Source organism: Trachinotus anak, unplaced genomic scaffold, assembly GCF_046630095.1.
Source record: "Trachinotus anak isolate AG129_WGS33_773 ecotype Australia unplaced genomic scaffold, CSIRO_AGI_Tana_v1 ptg000010l, whole genome shotgun sequence".
NCBI lineage: Eukaryota > Metazoa > Chordata > Actinopteri > Carangiformes > Carangidae > Trachinotus > Trachinotus anak.
In genome coordinates, this window is record NW_027273861.1 from 2,634,437 (window position 1) to 2,653,598 (window position 19,162).

General features: G+C 40.1%; 2 protein-coding genes across 7 annotated transcripts in view; one reads left to right on the forward strand and one right to left on the reverse strand.

Moving 5' to 3' along the window:
- The window catches only part of palld (palladin, cytoskeletal associated protein), a 59,523-nt gene extending 52,379 nt beyond the window's left edge, over positions 1-7,144 (reverse strand). For 3 of the 5 annotated variants that reach the window (XM_071486842.1, XM_071486845.1, XM_071486841.1), the window contains exons 1-2: positions 6,864-7,144; positions 4,208-5,191 (exon numbers count right to left, since the gene is read on the reverse strand). In XM_071486842.1, the coding sequence (XP_071342943.1) occupies positions 4,208-5,190 (983 nt within the window). In that variant the 5' untranslated portion in view covers position 5,191; positions 6,864-7,144. The remainder of the gene's footprint in view (positions 1-4,207; positions 5,192-6,863) is intronic. The other 2 variants (XM_071486844.1, XM_071486843.1) reach the window with 1 other exon arrangement.
- Positions 7,145-9,555: 2,411 nt separating this feature from the next.
- On the forward strand, positions 9,556-18,843 carry anapc4 (anaphase promoting complex subunit 4). Of its 2 annotated transcripts, none has more exons than XM_071486850.1 (28): positions 9,556-9,846; positions 10,692-10,807; positions 10,908-11,013; positions 11,110-11,242; positions 11,333-11,407; positions 11,497-11,523; positions 11,609-11,653; positions 11,774-11,858; positions 12,726-12,833; positions 12,955-13,125; positions 13,210-13,274; positions 14,038-14,080; positions 14,201-14,277; positions 14,366-14,466; positions 14,546-14,597; positions 14,690-14,757; positions 14,931-14,977; positions 15,668-15,724; positions 15,827-15,883; positions 15,968-16,061; positions 16,216-16,313; positions 16,757-16,818; positions 16,919-16,957; positions 17,050-17,151; positions 17,237-17,314; positions 17,432-17,599; positions 18,158-18,281; positions 18,510-18,843. In XM_071486850.1, the coding sequence occupies exons 2-28, from the start codon at positions 10,700-10,702 to the stop codon at positions 18,747-18,749; spliced, it is 2,430 nt and encodes an 809-aa protein (XP_071342951.1). In that variant the 5' UTR covers positions 9,556-9,846; positions 10,692-10,699; the 3' UTR covers positions 18,750-18,843. The 2 variants fall into 2 exon arrangements, with proteins under 2 accessions (XP_071342951.1, XP_071342952.1); XM_071486851.1 differs by having other exon boundaries at positions 14,690-14,745.
- The last annotated feature ends 319 nt before the right edge of the window (positions 18,844-19,162 follow it).

The window sequence follows — 19,162 nt, forward strand, 5'->3', positions numbered from 1 at the left end:
GGCTGTAGAGTCTGAGAGGGAAGTGAGGAGGTGCATCACCTGCTTGGCCTGGCATCAAAGGCACTGCCCATGGGAACTGAATTCAACCTTTGCAAAAATCAAAAGAAAACACACACACACACACACACACACACACACACACACACACACACGTTTGAACACACACATACAAATAACAGCAAACTCTCAACGGGAAGTTGTTAGAACTGAGGGGGAAAAAAGGAAGCCATTAACTTTCCTGTGGAACACATAAAAAACATGCATATGTGTGATGGTGGGTCCAACCACCGAGATGAAGAACGGTCGGTCACCTCCAGCTGACACTCTGCTTTAACTCTCCAGCAGCTCTGTGGGTAAGAACTTTAGACAAATGTGTGACATGTATATGAATTTGAATAGAAGTGGTTACTGTCATATGCAGAATGAAGCCTGGTGAAAAAGATGACAAGGTTTCATATAGTATTAATTTCACAGGTGAGCTGAGCAGAGGGACATGGTCCTCAGCAGCTACTGGCTTTTTACTCAGTTATACTGTCTATTCATCACATACAGCCAGGCTGTAGCAGATAAATCATTGTGTTCCTCCTCCAACTAAAATGACATCTCAGTACAGATACAGATACTAAACTATCTGTTCAGCTGCACTTCTTATATTTTTTACATTTAATTTCCAAGACTCTGCTTCCTGGAGGTGCACGGTTTTATTTTGAATAATAAATAATTTGCTGCCATCTAGTGTCCACAATCAGCCCCTCTTCAACAACACACAAACTGCTGAGTGTTGCTCAGTGAGAGCTGCCACTGCAGCCAAACACAAAATCCATCAAACAGTAAAAACTGCTGCAACAATCTTAAATCCTTCCCTCTCATTCTGTAACAACAACTACATCCACTTTCAAATTTTTGGGACACTTGTAAACTGTATATAGGTTATGAAATTACAGAGAGAAAAGGTTAAAGTTCTCTGCTGCAATTTTTACTTTTCCACTTTGCTTCTCTCAGTTTTCCATTCGTTTCCTCTGTTATAGATCGTCAGCATGGGCACAGTCTCTTGCTTCTCCTGTTTCCCTGTGGTAAAACGCGCCACACACTACCTTCATATTCCCCAAGAAGGTGTGGGGAGATGTAGAGCCCAGTGACTGAAAACGCCTTGTCATTGCATTGCCTGCATTCCTGTGCCTGGCTCCTGTTGGCCTGAAGACTATTTATACAGCCGCAGAAGAGGCCCCTCAAAGCATACTGGGGAGATACACGACCTGGGCCACTGACATTATGTCTTCTGATTACACACACACACACACACACACACACCTAAAAACTCATCGCCTGCTCAAAACTCCCTGAAACTGGAACTCTTTGACTCCACTCGACCCTTTCGGAAGGTGTGTTATAATAAATGAGGACTAGCTGAACCCACATTGTTGTACATGCAAGATCACAACTTTTCAAAAGATAACAAACAAATAAATGCATTAAAACAGATGCACAAGACGTCCAAACCTCCAGCTCACTTAAAAGTTAAGCAGAAATTTAAAGGAGCTATTCTGAGTATTAGGGTTTAATAATGTAAAACTGAAAGTGAAATTCAGCCAGAAGCATTTAACCAAGAGGAGGAACACACACACACTGAGACCACCCTGAAATGATCTCAATCAATCAGATTGAAACTTCAATTAGTTCAGGTATTTCTCTATAGTACGCAGCAGCATGTTGACAGAGCTGTGAAGCGGACACATCTAGAAACAAGAGAGGAGTGTATTTTTAGTTTGCTGATGAACTGGTGCAAATCGCCAGGCGCAAGGGAGCTGCCGTCCTCTCAAGTTGAATAACAGTTCATCCAGGCATAAATTAAACAACTGGCACAGGTACCGATGGGCAAATGTGCTTACACAGAGTGGAAGTCCCCCCAACACGAAAACCAGGTGCCCTGCCTGTCAACACGCGGGGTAACTCTCACCTCCTGGCCGCCGCCCACCTCACTCACCTTATCTCTAAGGGGAGAGGCCAGTGAGGATCCTGCCGCTGGGTCTGGTCAACATCACTGACACTGTGATATAAAGGGCTGTTCACACACTCCAGGTCAATGTGTTCTTGGATCATGTTCATTCAAATCAAATTACATCTGGAAAATCACTTTTCTTCAAGGGTTGTTTTCATGCAAATTACACAAAGTTATGTTTTTTTTAAACATTATTCGTAGAGGGTTTGAGATCTGTCTCTCTGGACCTCCTTACCTTCAGTCCAATGAAACGAAATTGAAAGGTGTTTAGTTTGTTGTTCTTACAGTGTTAAAAATTACACTTACAAATTAAGCAGCAACATTTCCATTACTCTGGATGCATTTCTTCAACACAGCCAGTGTTTTAGGGTGTCAGAGGTCAAAACTCCAGCAACACTTGTTAGACTGACACGTTTCTGGTTGTGGCCTTCAGCAGGATCATTTAAAGAGGGGCTTTAGGCCACATCACAATATGCCCAACCAGTCTTTGTAGAAACCCCACTGGCTGATGTGTATGCAGATGCATATGACTGGTTGTTTTATATATTTTCTATCTCATAGTGACCCTATGTAAATTATGTTATTGTAATATGTTTTGTGTTCACTCTGATGAAGGCCACATGCCTGAATGTGTTGGTCTAATAATAAAGTTCTGTATACTGCAAGTGTTTCTGGAGTTTTTGACGTGAATTTTGAAGCCTCTGGTTTGCTTCAACAGAAATCTCAGAGACAGACATCACAAAACCATGACTAATAAAACCAAATGTGTCTGCCATGTGAGAAGGATTTTGCAAGTTGAGTGAATACACACTTATTCAGTCTCTAACTTGGTGCAATTCTGTTGGGACAAACGTCTTTATAATGGTCAGCTGAAATAGCGTCTATGCTTGTTGGTATCAAAAAGATCTCCAGATGCCAGGACTGCTGAACACTTCAGACACGAATTACAGATGGCCGAGAGCTCAAGTTTGAATCAGGACAACAACTACATTATACAACAGTGGCCCAGGCAGGCAGCTGCTTAGGGCCCCAGGCTGTGAAGGGGCCCCTTAGAGCTGTTGAACTTAACTCCACAGCAATGTCTTAAAATGTGGCTCAATCATCCTTCCTTCAACGACCAAAGAACAATTTGAGATGATATCTCAGAAGCAGTGTTGCCAACTATTTTGAGTAAAGCCTGTGTTGATGAGCACAGCCTTATAATGTGGGGTATTTACAATGTGCCAACATTGAAGTTATTTAGTTATTGATTTAGGTTTTTGTGGTTCCTTATTATCTATAGTTTGAAATTTCTACTCTTGTAAACATTTGGAATTAAAAATAAAATGTTTTGATTTTGCCCATGTTTTGTTGGTGTTGGATTATTTATTACATAAAGGTGATGAACGCCCCTTGGCGATTTTTTTTGTGTGTGGAGCCCCAACTAGAATCTCCACTGCTCACCTTCACCTAACCAGCAAAGTTGGTCTCTGTCAACTCTGTCAAGCCTATGAAGGACTGCAGGGATAACAGAGGGGTTATGAGGTTCTTTGTTAGGTCCCTATCTGTGTGAACCATCTGAACACCTTCCTTCTTTAGAGTTTTGGAAAATTCAGCCTCCTTTAATCTTGGTGAAAGCTCACAGTGTTCACCATCAAACTCAACACAAGACCAGAGTCATGGAAGCAGTCTCTCACAAACTTGTTGCACTCTAGTGAAAAATCTTGAACATTAATTAATAAGTGGGGAATATATGAGAATTGATTTGTGCTACACAAAGAGGACTCACCTAATCACTGATTAATAAGTCAGCTAAAAAAACCAGCAATAATCAATAAATGAATCAACTGAGAAATGTGAGGACTCATGGGTAAAGAGATAGAAAATAATGATCAAACAGTAATAGATAAAACATTTTAAAGAATAATAAACTGAACAAATTGAAATTGAAATTATTAAATAAAAAAAATTAATGTTTTACATAATAATGGTGACAAGTAGGTCCACAACTAAATGCATTTTGATGGCTTAGACATTTTATGAATTTATTTGTTTCGCATAATATTGTGACATTTTAAATCTCTCTGCTCTTTTAAATCTCTCTTTAATGCTTACGATATTAAGACTGACAAACTTATTCTCCACAAAAAACCTGTTGTAATATCAAAGTGCAGATACCTGTCGAATCTCACCTGCACATTAAAGTCACATTAATCAGGTGAAACCTACCTGACAAGGGGGAGGGGGTTTCCACTGACTCGACATTCCAGACGGATGGGGCTTCCCTCTGCCACCTCCTGACTCTTCAGCTTCTGGAGGAATTGAGGGGGGGACAGTCCAGTTGAGGTTGGAGCTCCAGAGTGTTGGTACCTTGCAGACCCTACCACTCCCACGGGGCATCCAGGCTGAGGGCCCATGTCTGTCTGGCTGTGCTGTGTCTGCTGTTGCTGGCTGGGAGGCAGTGAGGGGGCAGAGACTGAGCCCTGAGGGACCGGTCTCTGGCTCCTCGGAGACAGATAGCCACTATCAGGAGAGGAGGAGTCCTCCTCCACCTGCTGCTCCAAGTGAGCAGACCCTTTGAAGATGGAGGACAGCTCCTCAATGAACGTGGCGGCTCGGCTACAGAACTCCGTGGCTGAGGGTGCACGATCATTCAGCTCCAGGCCTTCATGAACCAGCCTGGGTTTATCCTGCTTATAAACTGGCTGGATGGGTTTGTGGTGGACCACCCTCTCAGCAGTGGACGGAGCCTCACTGGACACTTGTACAGGTTTGCTGAGGGCAGCGCTCTGACTGGAGGAGACTCTAACTGCTGCATTATCATCTGAGTAGGGGGCTTTGGTCTGGTGGTGCAGGTTTGGGTTTGTGATGAGGTTTTCAGTAGTCTGGGTGTTCACAGGGAGGGAGGGGATTGGTTGGAGAACCTGCTCCTGAGGCGTAGGATTAGAGGGATCTTCAGATTCACATGTGTCACCAAAGGCCTCCCGGGCCAGGTCCAGGCTACGATTAATCTCTTCTGCACTTAAGAAGGCAGTTAGATCTGCAAAGTCCCCATCTCCAGAACCCAGCTCTGTCACAGAGTCCAGGTAGAGTCCTCCATCAGAGGGCGCCTCAGAAAACACACCTCCATTTCCCTCCAAAGTCCTGCCTGCTGCCGAGTCTTTTAGCAGCAGAGAGAAGGGGAGTGGCTGGTTCCAACTCCCGTCCTGCATCCTGAAACACACAGCAGCTCTCATTAACCAGCAAATTACACACTTTTACACTGTGGATATTATATTATTTATATTCTATATGACTCCCATCAGTAAAAAAGGGAAATGAGAAACAGAGAGAAGAGAAAGCAAGTCTGAAATCCAGACTTCACAGGACTGGATCATTCTCAAACTGGCTGCCAGAGCTGGCAGGATGAGTCAGACCACTGTTGTCAGGACACTGTTGGTGGGTATTAGCAAAGGCCTTTACTGAGGTCACACTGAACATGACTGACATTTCTTACTTGATCTGTTTCTCTCGGGACATTTTACCCCATCACTGTGTCCCTTCGTGCTGCTTTTCATTTAGGGCTGAAAATACTGATCACATTCATGTCAGATTAATCGATTGGTTGTTTTCTGAATAATCACCTGATAATTTTGTCTATAAAATGGCAAAAAAATTGTCAAAAGTTCCCGTTTTGTCAGACTAACAGTGAAAGAAATCCACTAATCATTCTGTTCACAATGATATAAAGTGGAGGAAAGTTGTAACCTGCACAGGTTTGATGCTTCTTCCTCATGATGAAATGATTAATCGATTACAACAGTCAAAGATTAAGTTTCTGTTGATCCTTTTTAGCATGCATGTAAATACTGCTGTAGAGGAGGGACAAAATTAATAAATTATAAAATCATGTTTCAAGTCTGACAGTCCATATGTTCATATCATAGATTTATGAAATAAATGTTTTTTTTTCTATGGCAGTGATGTTTTGTGCACAAAGAAGCAGAAGCTTCCCATGAACCAAGAGGATCTTGAACCACAATCCAAAATAATGGTGAACAACAGCTCACACATGCACACACACACACACATTTATCACCTGACGAGTTCATACATGTGAGTTTACATGTAACAGAGGAGTCTCACATGATTCAGATATAAAATGGTCACACTCCCATTTAGTTTAAGAGGAGCATGTTTCTGATCTCTCCACACTTTGACTCGAGCCTCACAATATGTTGTGTGGTGTGGACACATGTATGACGCAGTGAGACACTCAGCGCTTTATGGCGTCCTGAAGACCAGCTGTTGTTATTTTTAATCTCCTGGGCTATGTTTCACAGCAGCAGCGCAACCCCACCCACCCTGAGCACAGGAGAGAGGTCCTTCACACTCAGTCGCTACCTTCAAACACACACACACACACACACACAGGTATGACTGGATGTGCACAAGCAAACACTGACACTGTCACTGGGTTACAGCATTAAGGGAATTAAACAAGACAATGTCCCTCAATATAAGGAGAGAACAGCAGCACAGTGCTGATTAAATATGAATGTGGAAAATGAGACATGGAGACTGATTGACAAAATGTTCTCTCCTCGATTTGATCAACTTTAACATGTTAAATTAAATTCTTACAGCAACTTATATATTCATTTCCATAGAATATGTTTCATTTACCAGAAATACTTTAAAATGAGAATGAATCAACATGTGCTGAAACACATGACAGAGAAGCTAGTGTATATAATATGTACCAGTTGATATATATGTGTGACTGATATATATAAGAACTATGTTTAAAATAGCTGTACTGTTACATTAAATGATCTAGGTCACACTCTTGAAAAACAATTAAAAACAAAACTATAAAGCGCAGCTGACAGAGAACAAAACTTACCTTAAAGTGGGCTATCTGTCCAAACACTCTCTCCTTGTTTTGTGGGTCCAGGTTTGTCTTGTTTATTAAGTAAGAATGAGCCAAAATGAAGCTTCTCTTCCCAGAAGAGCAGCCTTATTGGTCTGACAGTCAGCAGGATCTCTCAGGTTCAGGGTCCAATTGTGCTATGCCTCTGCAGTGGCCTGCTGTCCCATCTGTCCCGGTCCCTAACTGCTCACTGTGTGGGGCTATATTTGGCCCTTGGCTCAGGTTTCACAGCCAGAATACTGGCAGGAGGAGAGAGTGTTAAGGTACTCCTGGGGAACAGAAGGTAGTAGTGACATTTCTTACACAGCCAGTATTTGTTAATTAAACACAGTAAGAACAGTGCAGCAAGTACACAGTGTCTGTTGTCATATTTGACACCCCATATGCACGAATAAACCAGGACAGCTGACATGCAACATTCAGAAGCCTTCAATGTCCATCAGCCACTGTCAGAACCACAGGTCTGGTTAATGAAGGGATATCAAACATCCTGCTGAAGAAGTCAGTTATTGGCTGAGTCATAGTTTGTCTAGTGAAGACATCTAATCACAGTGATGTGACAGCAGCTTGTCAGTGTTGCCACTGTGTCGAGCTGAGTTGACCCAATGACCCCAGACCACCCACCAGTCTGTCCTACCTGTAGGTAAGTTATCTTAAAATGGGCCTGGGGGGATTCAGTAAAGAACACAGCTGAGTTGAAGGTTCAGCACAGGGTTTGGTCAAGGTCAATGGTGCCTACAAAGAGCATGTAAATAAGTTGTTCAGTCTGTCCAGCCTATAAATGACAGTGTGTACAGGCACAGAGAGTCGAGGACCACGCAGCCTCACTCGGTCTATTTCTAGGCCACTATCACATTTTGTACTGTCAGAACTATTCTGGTTCTTCATTAATCTACTGATTACAGTTAAGTGCCAGTGATAAGTTTGGAAGGAATTTCCACTGTACTAACTATCTACTGTACACACATGCACACACCATACCAACTACACACACTCACACATGCATCGGTAATCTGTTAAAACCCCACTCACCTTCTCACCAATTAGCAATAACTCTGTGTAATCATTTAAAAATAAGTGCATTATTTAATGGTGACTTTAATAACCTATCTGTCTGTGGTCTATGTAAGAATAGTGCTGTAACATTTCCAACACTCCTCTTTTATACCCCATGTGCACACCACAAAACTATCCCTTACATCATAGATTGTTTTAATGGTGCCTGCATACAGTATTTATGTGTAGTGTTTTAAAATATTGCTGGATGCCTCAGTTTCATGTCATGTTAGACCCATATTGCTAACATTGCCAGGTGTCTCAGACAGTATTATTTCAGTGGCAAAGATCACACAGGCTGTGAAGCTGGGGCCTCTGGATGTTTCATATTAATGACCGTTGAGCTAACACCAGCATTATGGTACTGTACATTTTATGAAATGTTGAATATTCATTAACCAAAACCCCTTGCTGTTCTTTCAAGAAACGTTATTATCATTGGTTTAACCAGTTTTAGGTTTAACACAAGATAATGTGTAAAGAGTCACTGAGGTCAAGGTCAACGATGTTTTTTTTAACCAAAGGAGAAAATTGTCTTAGATTAAAATAATTTCTATACAAGAACAAGCATGTCACAAAAATAAATAAATAAATAAATGCAAAAATACAGTCACAAAACAGAACCACAGCAGCTGGCGTTTATGAACTAGCCATAAATCTAAAAGTTAAAGCTCGTCTCTAACAGCTTTGAGAGTTTTATTTTGATGGTCTTGTCTGCCTTGACGCTTATTGAGCTAAATGTTTATTCAGTGGTCACAGTGAGAGTGTATCTTTACCTCTGTTTGGAAAGATTAAAGTGTTGGTGCCTGCCACAAAAACGTTTATAAAAATGTGCCTGCGCTACCTCCGGTGGTCGCAACGTGTTGTATAGCCCCATTTGCTACTATGTCCTCCTCCATACCTATATACATCTGTAATACCAATAATCAGTATTAATATCTATTAAATAAAAAATAAATATTAATTAAAACATTAGCATTTCTGTTTATTTTCTCAGTACCCACTAGAAGTGTCAGTATTCTGTTATGTCTGCACTGACGCTGACAGGAAAACGTAATGAGTTGCAGTTCCTCACTTTGACCACTACATGGCAGTGATCACTCTATTCTGATATAAAAAATACGGCCAGAATCCGTTGTTGTAATGGAACTAATATATATATAATATGTATATTGTTGTAATGGATAGCTAAAAATAGATAATTAAAAGTCTATATTTTTAAAATCAACTTTGATGTAGTCGCAACCAAGTATGCTCTGCGGAAATTCTAGTCAACTGCCATATGAGCATCGACACTATTTTTTCTTGATTTTTTTAAACAGAAGAAAAGGATGAACTCATGTAACAGGCAACAAATTCGTCACAGGCACAGGCTATTTACAATCATCTGAGTTAGATAAACTACAGTACTAGTATTGTCAAACTGAAAAATGTGGCGTTTTAGCACAATTTTTTTGTGACCACTTGAGAATAATAATATGATTACTTACTTGCGATTCCGCTTGACCACTGTAACAAAAAACTTCAGAAAACTTTGTTCCACTTTCTAATGAGCTCACCTGCACTCATATATTTACGAATTGCGTTTCCTCCTCCCCTGAATAAATTTGTCTTTTCACGACCCCCGTTGCTCCACGGTGATTGGTCGACAGGGGACTATGGCGCTGTCCGCGTATTTGTGAAAACATCATAAAGAAAACTTAAACTAAGTGTTTCTCAGGAAAGAGCAGAGTGAATTTGACACATTCATATTTCATAAAGGTATGTTTCAGTTATTATTCCGCTCCCTGTGACGTCCACTGCGGTGACAGCCGTGAGGTTTTCTCTGCATTAGCTTCCTCGGCTTGCTAACAAACCTGCTAACACTGGTTTAGAAGCAACTGTCAACTCCAAACAACAAGTGAGTAAGGGTCCGTCTAATTACCACGTAGTGATCGTTAGTTTGGCTTTCTGCCACTGTATTGTCTTGGTCGTGGCTAGCATTAACACGTTTATTACTAGTTTGCATTTATAGCCAGTTGCATGTCTTGACATTTCTTAGTGACGGTGTAGCTATTATTCAAACATGTAACTGGCAGCCAACTAACTGAAATCAGACTAGATATCGTCTGGGATGTTGTTCATCATAGTATGATGACATTCGTCGTGATATACGTGACTGCCTGTTATTTACTTCATCATCATATATTACGTTAGTAACACTGTTTGTCCGATATCACACATTATAAGTCGTAAGTGAAATAAAAACATAGCATCCTCCATCATTATGAAGTGACTGCTGATTTCGTAAGTCACTTTTGTGCTTCGCATTCAGTCATTTTAGAGTTTTTCAGAGATGAGTGCGTCAATTCACAACAAGAATGAGTTATAATTGTCTTTTATTAATCCTTTTCAAATGATAGATTCATCATTTTGTCAACAGTATATGTAGCTGTTCCTGGTCTCTCTTTCTTCTTTTTATTTCCTGTTGATATATTGACATATTGATTGATCCACTAATCATTTCAGCTCTAAATTGTTAAAAAAAAAAAAAAAAAGAAATATTATAACAACCAGCTCCACTCCAGTGTAAAGACCTAAGCAGACATGTACATGTATTAACAAAAGTTCAACTCTCCTGTCCTTCTCAGGCACCAATGACAGGGTTACATTATCACAGGAGAGAATATCTTAAAATATTAAACTGTACTTGTCCAAACTGGGAGCTAATGTCTGTCACTCATTAAAACTTTTCACATCTTTCAGCCCACAACATGCCTGCCTTCCGGCAAGTGGGAGAGAAGCAACTTCCTAATCCTGTACTGTGTATGGCATGGTCTCCCAAACGAGATCTGATTGCTCTGGCCAACACAACTGGAGAGGTAAAAAAAAAAAAAAAAAAGTTAATTTTTTTTCTACCCTAAAACATTGTCTTCTTGTCTTTTATGGTTTTATAATTTCATGGCTCCCATTTGTCCATAGTTGCTACTACATCGCTTGGCTAGTTTCCACCGTGTTTGGAGCTTACCACCCAGTGAGTATACTGGGAAGGAGATCACTGCACTTGCCTGGAGACCTGATGGCAAAAGTAAGAAAAAATCTACATACATCTTTCTCACTTTATGGCTTTCTTACTGATGGGATCATGAAGTTATTATACTTTTATCCTCTCTTCAATCCCCAGTATTGGCCTTCAGCCTTGGAGACACCAAGCAGGTGGTGCTGTGTGGTGTTGAGAAAGCAGAGATCCTCCACGTGTTTCCAGTGCAGAGCCCTGTGACCTGCATGCACTGGATGGAGGTGATGGAGGAGAGCAGGTAGGCATGAGGCTCAGGGATTAAACCAGGACATTTAAGAATCATATTTCAAGAATAATATGAATTATTGATCTCATTAATGTGTTTCAGTGTCCTCAGCTCCTTTTACAACTCAGAAGATGAATCTAAACTTTTTCTTCCCAAATTACCAACACTCCCCAAGAGGTAACAGTAGCATTAATTATATTTAAGACTATAAGAAGGCAACTCTGGGGTTGACTTAATAACATTTGTCAAACTTTTGTTTTTCCAAGCTATAGCACAACATCAAAGATCTTCAGGTGGGCCAATATTTTAATTAGTTATGTAAGGTATGTTTTGATTGTTTCTGAGAGCAGGCCAGTAATTTATTTGTGTGTGTTACAGCGAGGAAAAGTCTGATGAGATAATGAATCTCCTGGGAGAAGTCAGGTAAATAAAGCCTATCTTTTAATCAACACACAAAAAAGCAGTGTCTGAGTCCTTTTAATGTCGTCCTCTTTTCAAGGTGGACCAGAAATTATTTTACCGCTCTGCTTTGTTTGTGTGCAGACTGAATATACTTGTTGTTGGTGGAGACGATGGCTTTGTGGAGCTTTATGCCTACGGGATGTACAAGATCGCCACTTTAACAGGAGTAAGGCTCTTTAAGTCATTCATTGTCCTTTACGTCTTCCGAAAAGTTATTTATTGTGATGGATTAATACAGTCATGGTCGAAAGTATTGGCACCACTGAATTTTAAATACATAATTCAGAATGCAACGCATTATGCAAGAAAAAATGTTGTGTATATTTTGGCTGATACTGCAATTGAGATATGAGTCACAATTTTAGTTGGAATGGTGATTTTTGCGTTTCACTTTCACTGAAAAAAATTAAAAAATGACAATGATGATGTGATTTGTACTGGGTCAGTGCCAAACATGCATGTTCCTTTGTGTGTGGAGAATATGATTTGTAGACCAGGGCCTCTCTGTAGCACCACAGTGCTTCACTTATGGTCTGTTGTGACACATTTTACTTTTATCCAAAAAAAAATTCAGCTCTTGTGATTTGGATATTGCACTTGGCAGTGCTGCAATTTTGTTAATAATTCGATAAAATGTGCAGCACTACTTTCAACCATAACTGTAGCCAGCAGCCATTTATCTGTAGTGCTGAAACATGTCATGTATTTAGCAAAAGGCAAAATGAAACTCAACTGGATAAATCACATGATTAGAATAAAATGGCATTCTCTACAACATCACAATATTTGGCATTAAATATTATTCTAAAGTAAAATCAATACTCTGACACGGTCCCAACAAAATTTAAACATTAGTTTTACTAAAATTTCATTGATCACCGAACGGTTGTAATGGATGACATGTTTTTTGATTATAATTCTAAAGTGAACACTAATGAATTGCCCCAGTAAAACAAAATCAGTCACATCTGCATAAAATTAAAATGAATTGTGATTAAAATCTTATTCCTTTGAATTGAATTACTCTTTGTAGGTGTCGGGAAGGTGTCGCAGCCTGAGTCTGTCCAGTGATCTTAAGTCCCTCTCCGTCATCACAGAGGTCAGATCTGCTGACAACAACCCGGAGCTCTGCTACATTCAGGTGAGAAGCATGATTTGTTTTCATTTTGCACATCCTGTAAACTTTATTTTTTTCTACACACCCTAATCGAGGCTTTAACCTGCATTTTTATTTTATTTAAACATCTGTCTTTGTCCTCCAGCTGGACACGGGATTGTTGTCCGACTGTCTGCCTGAAGTCACCAGGATGGCGCGCAAGTTCACCCACATCTCCACCCTGCTTCAGTACCTGCATCTCTCCCTTACATGTATGTGTGAAGCCTGGGAGGACATCCTCATGCAGATGGATCTTCGACTCACTAAGTTTGTTCAGGTCAGTAGTGGTAGGTTGTTGTCCAGATTGGCTAATATAAGAAAATCTAAACACAAATCTTTTTTTTCCATTTATTTTTTTAAGGAAAAGAACACGAGCACTCAGGTTCAAGACGAGTTTCTGGAGCTTTTGCTATGGGGACAATCAAGGTGAGAAAACTTCTGCTGTGTCACGATGCCTGGAGTATCCTGTAGATGGTGGCAACGTATCTTGGATAGTATAAGTTATGATGTGTAACTTTTCAACATTAGACAGACAACTAGACTTAGATATTTTTGCTGTTTTAAGTCACATTTTTAAGATTCAGTTTTAACACCTTGGTTATTTTCAACCATATATTTTAACCAGATAAAGGATTTAAGTTGTCTGTCGTGTGGATCTTAAGTTATCAGAGAAAAAAACAAATGTTAGACAGCTCAGCTCTACCAGTTTTAATCCTCTGGTCTGTTTGTTATGGAGAGGAGGAGACCTCTGTGGATAATTCAGCTGCCGGTAAAAACCTCTGACTGAAACAATTGAGACAAAGGCAGCAGTCCCATCTCCCAACCCTTCCCTGGTGTCTCATGTCCGTCATATAGCGTTGGCGAAACACTGACTTTAAATGTGAAACTGCTTTATTCAGTGATTTTACTGGTTTTAATCAGTAGGTCCATTTGATTTGGAGAGGAGAAGACCTCTGTAGATAATTCATTCCTGAACCACTGAAGGAATCCAAACCAGCCCTTATCAAAGACAGCAACTCTCTTAACTACATGCTCTTTCAACGCCGTCTTTTAGTGTTGTTTTGATTGAGAGACTCCCAGCAGCAGAAGTTACAGACTGTGTGTTTAAATTGCTTTTGAGAAATTAGCTCTGTTTTTGAAAAGCTGGAATTTGTTTAACATTTGTCATTTGCTCTCTGCTTTCATGTAGCCCAGAGCTACAAGCTCTTCTCATGAACCAGCTGACTGTGAAGGTGAGAGTAAGAAGTGGTGTAAAGGCCTCAGATATCATTATCTGATGTTATATTACAGAGAGATCTGGTGGTGTAGCTGAAAATCACATCTAATTTGGTTGTTGTGTATAATTTCCATAGGGCCTGAAGAAGCTTGGCCACTCCATCGAGTCCTCTTACTCCAGCATCCAGAAGCTGGTGATCAGCCACCTGCAGAGGTAATTCCAGCTGTTCACCTCCCTCCATGCTGCCTGCAACCTGAGTGTGTCTGTTGTAAACTCTCTCCCTCCTCTCTGCTCCCTGCAGTGGTTCAGAGGCTCTGCTGTATCACCTCAGTGAGGTGAAAGGCATGTCCCTGTGGAAGCAAAAGTTCGAGCCCCTCGGTCTGGATGCAGTAGCTATAGAAGGTACCTTCACTGACCTGCATGATTAGCAGAAATTCAGCCTTTTATCATCAAGAACCACATGTGTGTTTTGTGTTTTCAGGTGCTATCACCGCAGTGGGTTCCTTTTCTCTGAAAGCCAACGAACTTCTGCAGTGAGTTTAAAGATCTCTGAATCCATTTGTTGATAGTGTCCACGTTACTTCACTGCTCTCTGTATAATCACTGCTTTGATTTTGTCCTGTAGGGTGATTGACAAGAGCATGAAAAACTTCAAAGCCTTTTTTCGGTGGTTGTATGTGGGTAAGAATAAAAGTTAGTATGTCAAATTACAATGAAAGCTCAGGGGTTTCACTTGTTGTACTGATACAGATGTTCATCATTGTGTGCATTCATGATATTTGTCATGCACTAGTTTGTTAGATTGGAAATACTAAGTTTTAATTATTGTTTTTATGCTCAAACTCTTTTGTTTTATTTCTCCACAGCTATGCTAAGAATGTGTGAGGAGCACGTACCACCAGAGCTCAACAAGGTGAGTTATCAGAGTTTTTAAGAGAGAGATTTGTGATTTTTTTTTTTTTAAACTATATTTATTGTCTTTTTGTTCAAGTATAGCAGTACCTCACAACATGCAGCACACACGAACCCCTGTCCACATATATACACACACGTGAACATACATAAAGCAATAACCCAAAACACATATAAAAAAAAAAAAAAAAACTAATTCACCACAAAATATGACAATTATTAGACAGTTATCCGTTTGAGTGTCTCTTCTTAACTTCCTGTTGGTTATTTGCAGTTGTCCACTACTTTCAATATGTCCACACACAAAATGCAAGTGTTACAATCGATCATTTGTTCCAAAAAGTGAATACACCACATGTTTCCAGTTGTGTGTAACAACCCTCATCTGTGACTGACAATATTTGAACCTAATCGGTACCAGTTTTAATATGCATGTTCCACCATATGAACAGAGACACAAAGGGGAAATAAAATAAATTTAAAAAATAAAATAATAATAATCAAAAGTCAAAATAGTGGTGGATGCCACAGAAGTCCCTGAGTATGTTCCTTTCCTTTGTTTACTTGCAGGGCCTTAAGAAGCCATCTCAACTGTTGTAATTTGATATTATGGAAGAGGTTGATTGATTTTAAAGGATCATTTTTTTGTATTTATTTATTTACATTTTTAACATGATGATTTATTCCCTAGATGACTCAGAAGGACATTGCCTTTGTTGCTGACTTCCTGTCTGAGCATTTCAGTGAGGTGAGCTCAGCATAACAGCACAGTGATGACACAATAAATACATCTGTTCAGTATATTTATAGCTTTTACAGACTGAGTTTAAGTGCTCTCTGGTCTTAACAGAATGAAGAACTCTTTGATCGCAAAGGAAAGTATTTCAATGTGGAACGAGTTGGTCAGGTAAGTGGTTTTGTGTAGTTTCCAGCATTTTTTAATGGAGCAGCTGTTTTTCATCTGGTTTCTCTTCCACATGCACATCTGCAGTACCTGAAGGATGAGGATGAGGACCTTGTATCTCCGCCCAACACCAAGGGAAACCAGTGGCTGAAGTTTTTGCAGGAGAGTACACACCTGAAGGGTGAGCTGTGATCGTTAGATAAGAAGTGCAGAAAAACAGTGATTACACAATTTATGATTTTGTTACTACACTTTGGAAAAAGGTTGAAGGATGTATTTGGTTTAAAATGCAACTGTCATAACCAACAGATAAAATGTTTGACTGGTTTATCTAGAGAGCCCTTTGCTGTTTCCTTCATATCCCCAAAAGTCTTTGCACTTTGTCAAGAGGATGATGGAGAATGTGATTGAGCAGTGTCTACAGAAACCAGCAGTGAGTTTTCAGTGATTCACATCTTGCTCTTTCTCACATCTGCATCTTTTTCTTTCTAACCATCACAATTAAGCTCGTAGTTAGAAATGTCAGAGGACCTGACAGTTAAAGCCTGGTCATCTCTCCTTTTTTATTCTGCTAGACATAGGAGCAGTTAGGAGACACGTGTCTTGCAGCTTTGCTCGGGATCAGGGGGAATTGAACAATCTGAAATGTAGCTTAAGAGTAGGCTTTGTACGTCCTGTAGCAACAGTGCAGCTTTTTAACCAAGGCCGCTGAATAAGGTGTGTTAGTCATTCTCTCGAATTGAGAAAAAAAAACTGAACTTTCTATTTTGAGTGTCTTTGAAGATTTAGATGTAAACTTAGAAGGTGCTTCATGGAAATTATAATTATTCTTCCATGTTTCATGTTGCATATTCATTGTTTGTTATTTGTATGCAGGAAGTAATTGGGAAGTCTGTGAAACAGGTCGTCTTTTTGCCCCTGTACACTGTGCCAGAGAGGTACGATCTGATGTCTGTGTTAAAAATTATTTACGTTATGATTAAATTAATGTGAGTGAATAAAGTTTTATTTATTTGTTTGTGTCTGTTTTCCTCCCAGCTCTGAAAACACTCCACGGCTTTTTGAACTTCCATCTTTGTACGTAAAACACAAACATCCTGGAGTTTTGCAGTAATGTGTGGCAGTAGAAGAGCAGTTTGTGTTAATGATATTTCTTTGTCGTCATACAGGTGGAATGACAAGAAAGCCAAAATGCATTATGTTGTGTTCTGCATGCCAGAGATCTCGCCCTGCAAGCTCTACCTGCTACGGAGAGGCACAGACCCAAACAGGTGCATTTCTGTGATTTAACCTGCATGTGGGAGTTTATTTTTCTGTATTGTATCTGTCATAACCAAATTTGTCGTGCTTGCGCAGACATATTCCCAACAGCGTCGTGTCAGTTGACCTCAGCCACCATCTTGACAATGCAGATGATGACAGTGCTGCAGCCCAGTGAGTGCCTCTCAAGTCGTTCCTGTCATTTCATTTGATAAACAGACACAAATGTAAACTCATTCTTCGGCTGGCAATGATGTTCCTAATGTAACGTACTTTGATTTTCTTTTTTAGGTCTCATTATGTTTACAGCTGCCTAGATGCTCGTTTCTATGACGATGAGATGCTAACCGTGGTCTTGCAGGGAGCAGAAGAAGACAACAGCAGGCGTGTCCTGGCTCAGATCCCTCTTGCTTCCACCCTGAGCTGCGAGACTGAATTCAACTGGGAGCCGAACCTGAGGTAGGTGTGTGTGTGTGCGCACATCATTAGTAATATCTCCCTTTCATTGCAATAATTCTCACCAGTATTAACTTTTAGTTTGTTTCACAATCAGAAAATGAAAACTAACTTGTAGAGCTGAGTAAGTGTTGTTTATACTAGTGTAAAAATAAATGCAGCTTTTAATTTGGTGACAGCTTAGTATAGTCTTACATTAAAGCTTCTAATTGAAAGTCAAATGAACAATAAATTCCTTCCAATCTCCTAGTGCTACAGCCGTCTTCCTCCTTTCCTGGCCAACATTATCTCATATGATGCAGTTTCACTCATTGACACTTTCCATTCTGATTCTTAATTTCTCAGTTTGATAAAAAACTGATGATAAACATACTCAACCTCTGGCTCAGAGTTATTGTTACGTACCAATAACAAATACAACGCCCCCCACATTCCCTTTGTTAAATGCATAATCTAGGAAACATTTTTCTTGTTGCTGGACCAGAGCGGGTGTAGTCTACGCTCTAAAACATCAGATGCTGCTTAACTGTAAGATACTGCCTGTGTCACCTGTATTGTCAGGTTGGACCAGCAGAACAGTGCCATCCCGTGCCAAGGCCTGGTGTTGGGGAATCAGTGGCGGGAACTGGAGAGCATGAAGGCTCAGTTTGTGGCTGTCAATGGAATTCGCAAAGTGGCTTGTGTGGTAAGTCAAATTTATATCTATTACTTTCTGATATATTTTTAGTGTATGGGGATTTTAGTGTGGGATGTTGTGCATAAATAAACTGTACTGCAATGTTCCTATATTTGTTTCCGTGATCAGTAAGATCAGATGAGTCATTTTCAGTGTTCTCACACCTCTGCCAGTGGAGCCATGCCAATGAATGAATGTCGTGGGCTGTCCAAACGTTTACTTTTTCTTTCCTGGCAGCTAAGTGCCAATCTGAGGCACATTCGTGTTTTTGAGATGGATGTAGAAGATGAGGATGAGGAGGGAGCTGACTCACAGAACACCAGTGCTGACCAGGAGGGGCTGGAGACTACCATGACCAGCCAGGGGCAGGGGGAGGAGAGTGTGGAGGCGGAAGGTGAAGCTGGAGAGCACGGAGGAGATGGGTTTCAAAAAACTGAGGAGCATCTGGAGTCAGAAGAAGCCCTGGAACTCTCTTAGACTGAGACACAGAAAGAAGCTAGGCTTGGCTCCATCTTTTTTTAAACATTCTGAAAAATATGTTTGTATATGAAAATAAACAGATTTGTGTTAATATTTGTGTGCATTGTATATGTATATTTTTTTCTATTTCTGATGCACTGTAAATTCTCACTACTATGCTATGGTATTGATCAGCACTGTCTTGCAGTAGGTTAATTCATAAACTGATAAATAGTTATAATTGAATAATAAATGGATAGATAGTCAGATATATTAATAAATATTTAAATAAATATCTTGGGTTACGAAGTTTCTGTAGCTAAATTGAACAAATAAAAAAAAACGCGTTTGTACCAGGGTGCTTATCTGTGTACGCGCAAATAGGTGTTGGTTACGTGCTCGGTCCCGATAGTGTACGTAGTGACGTGTGT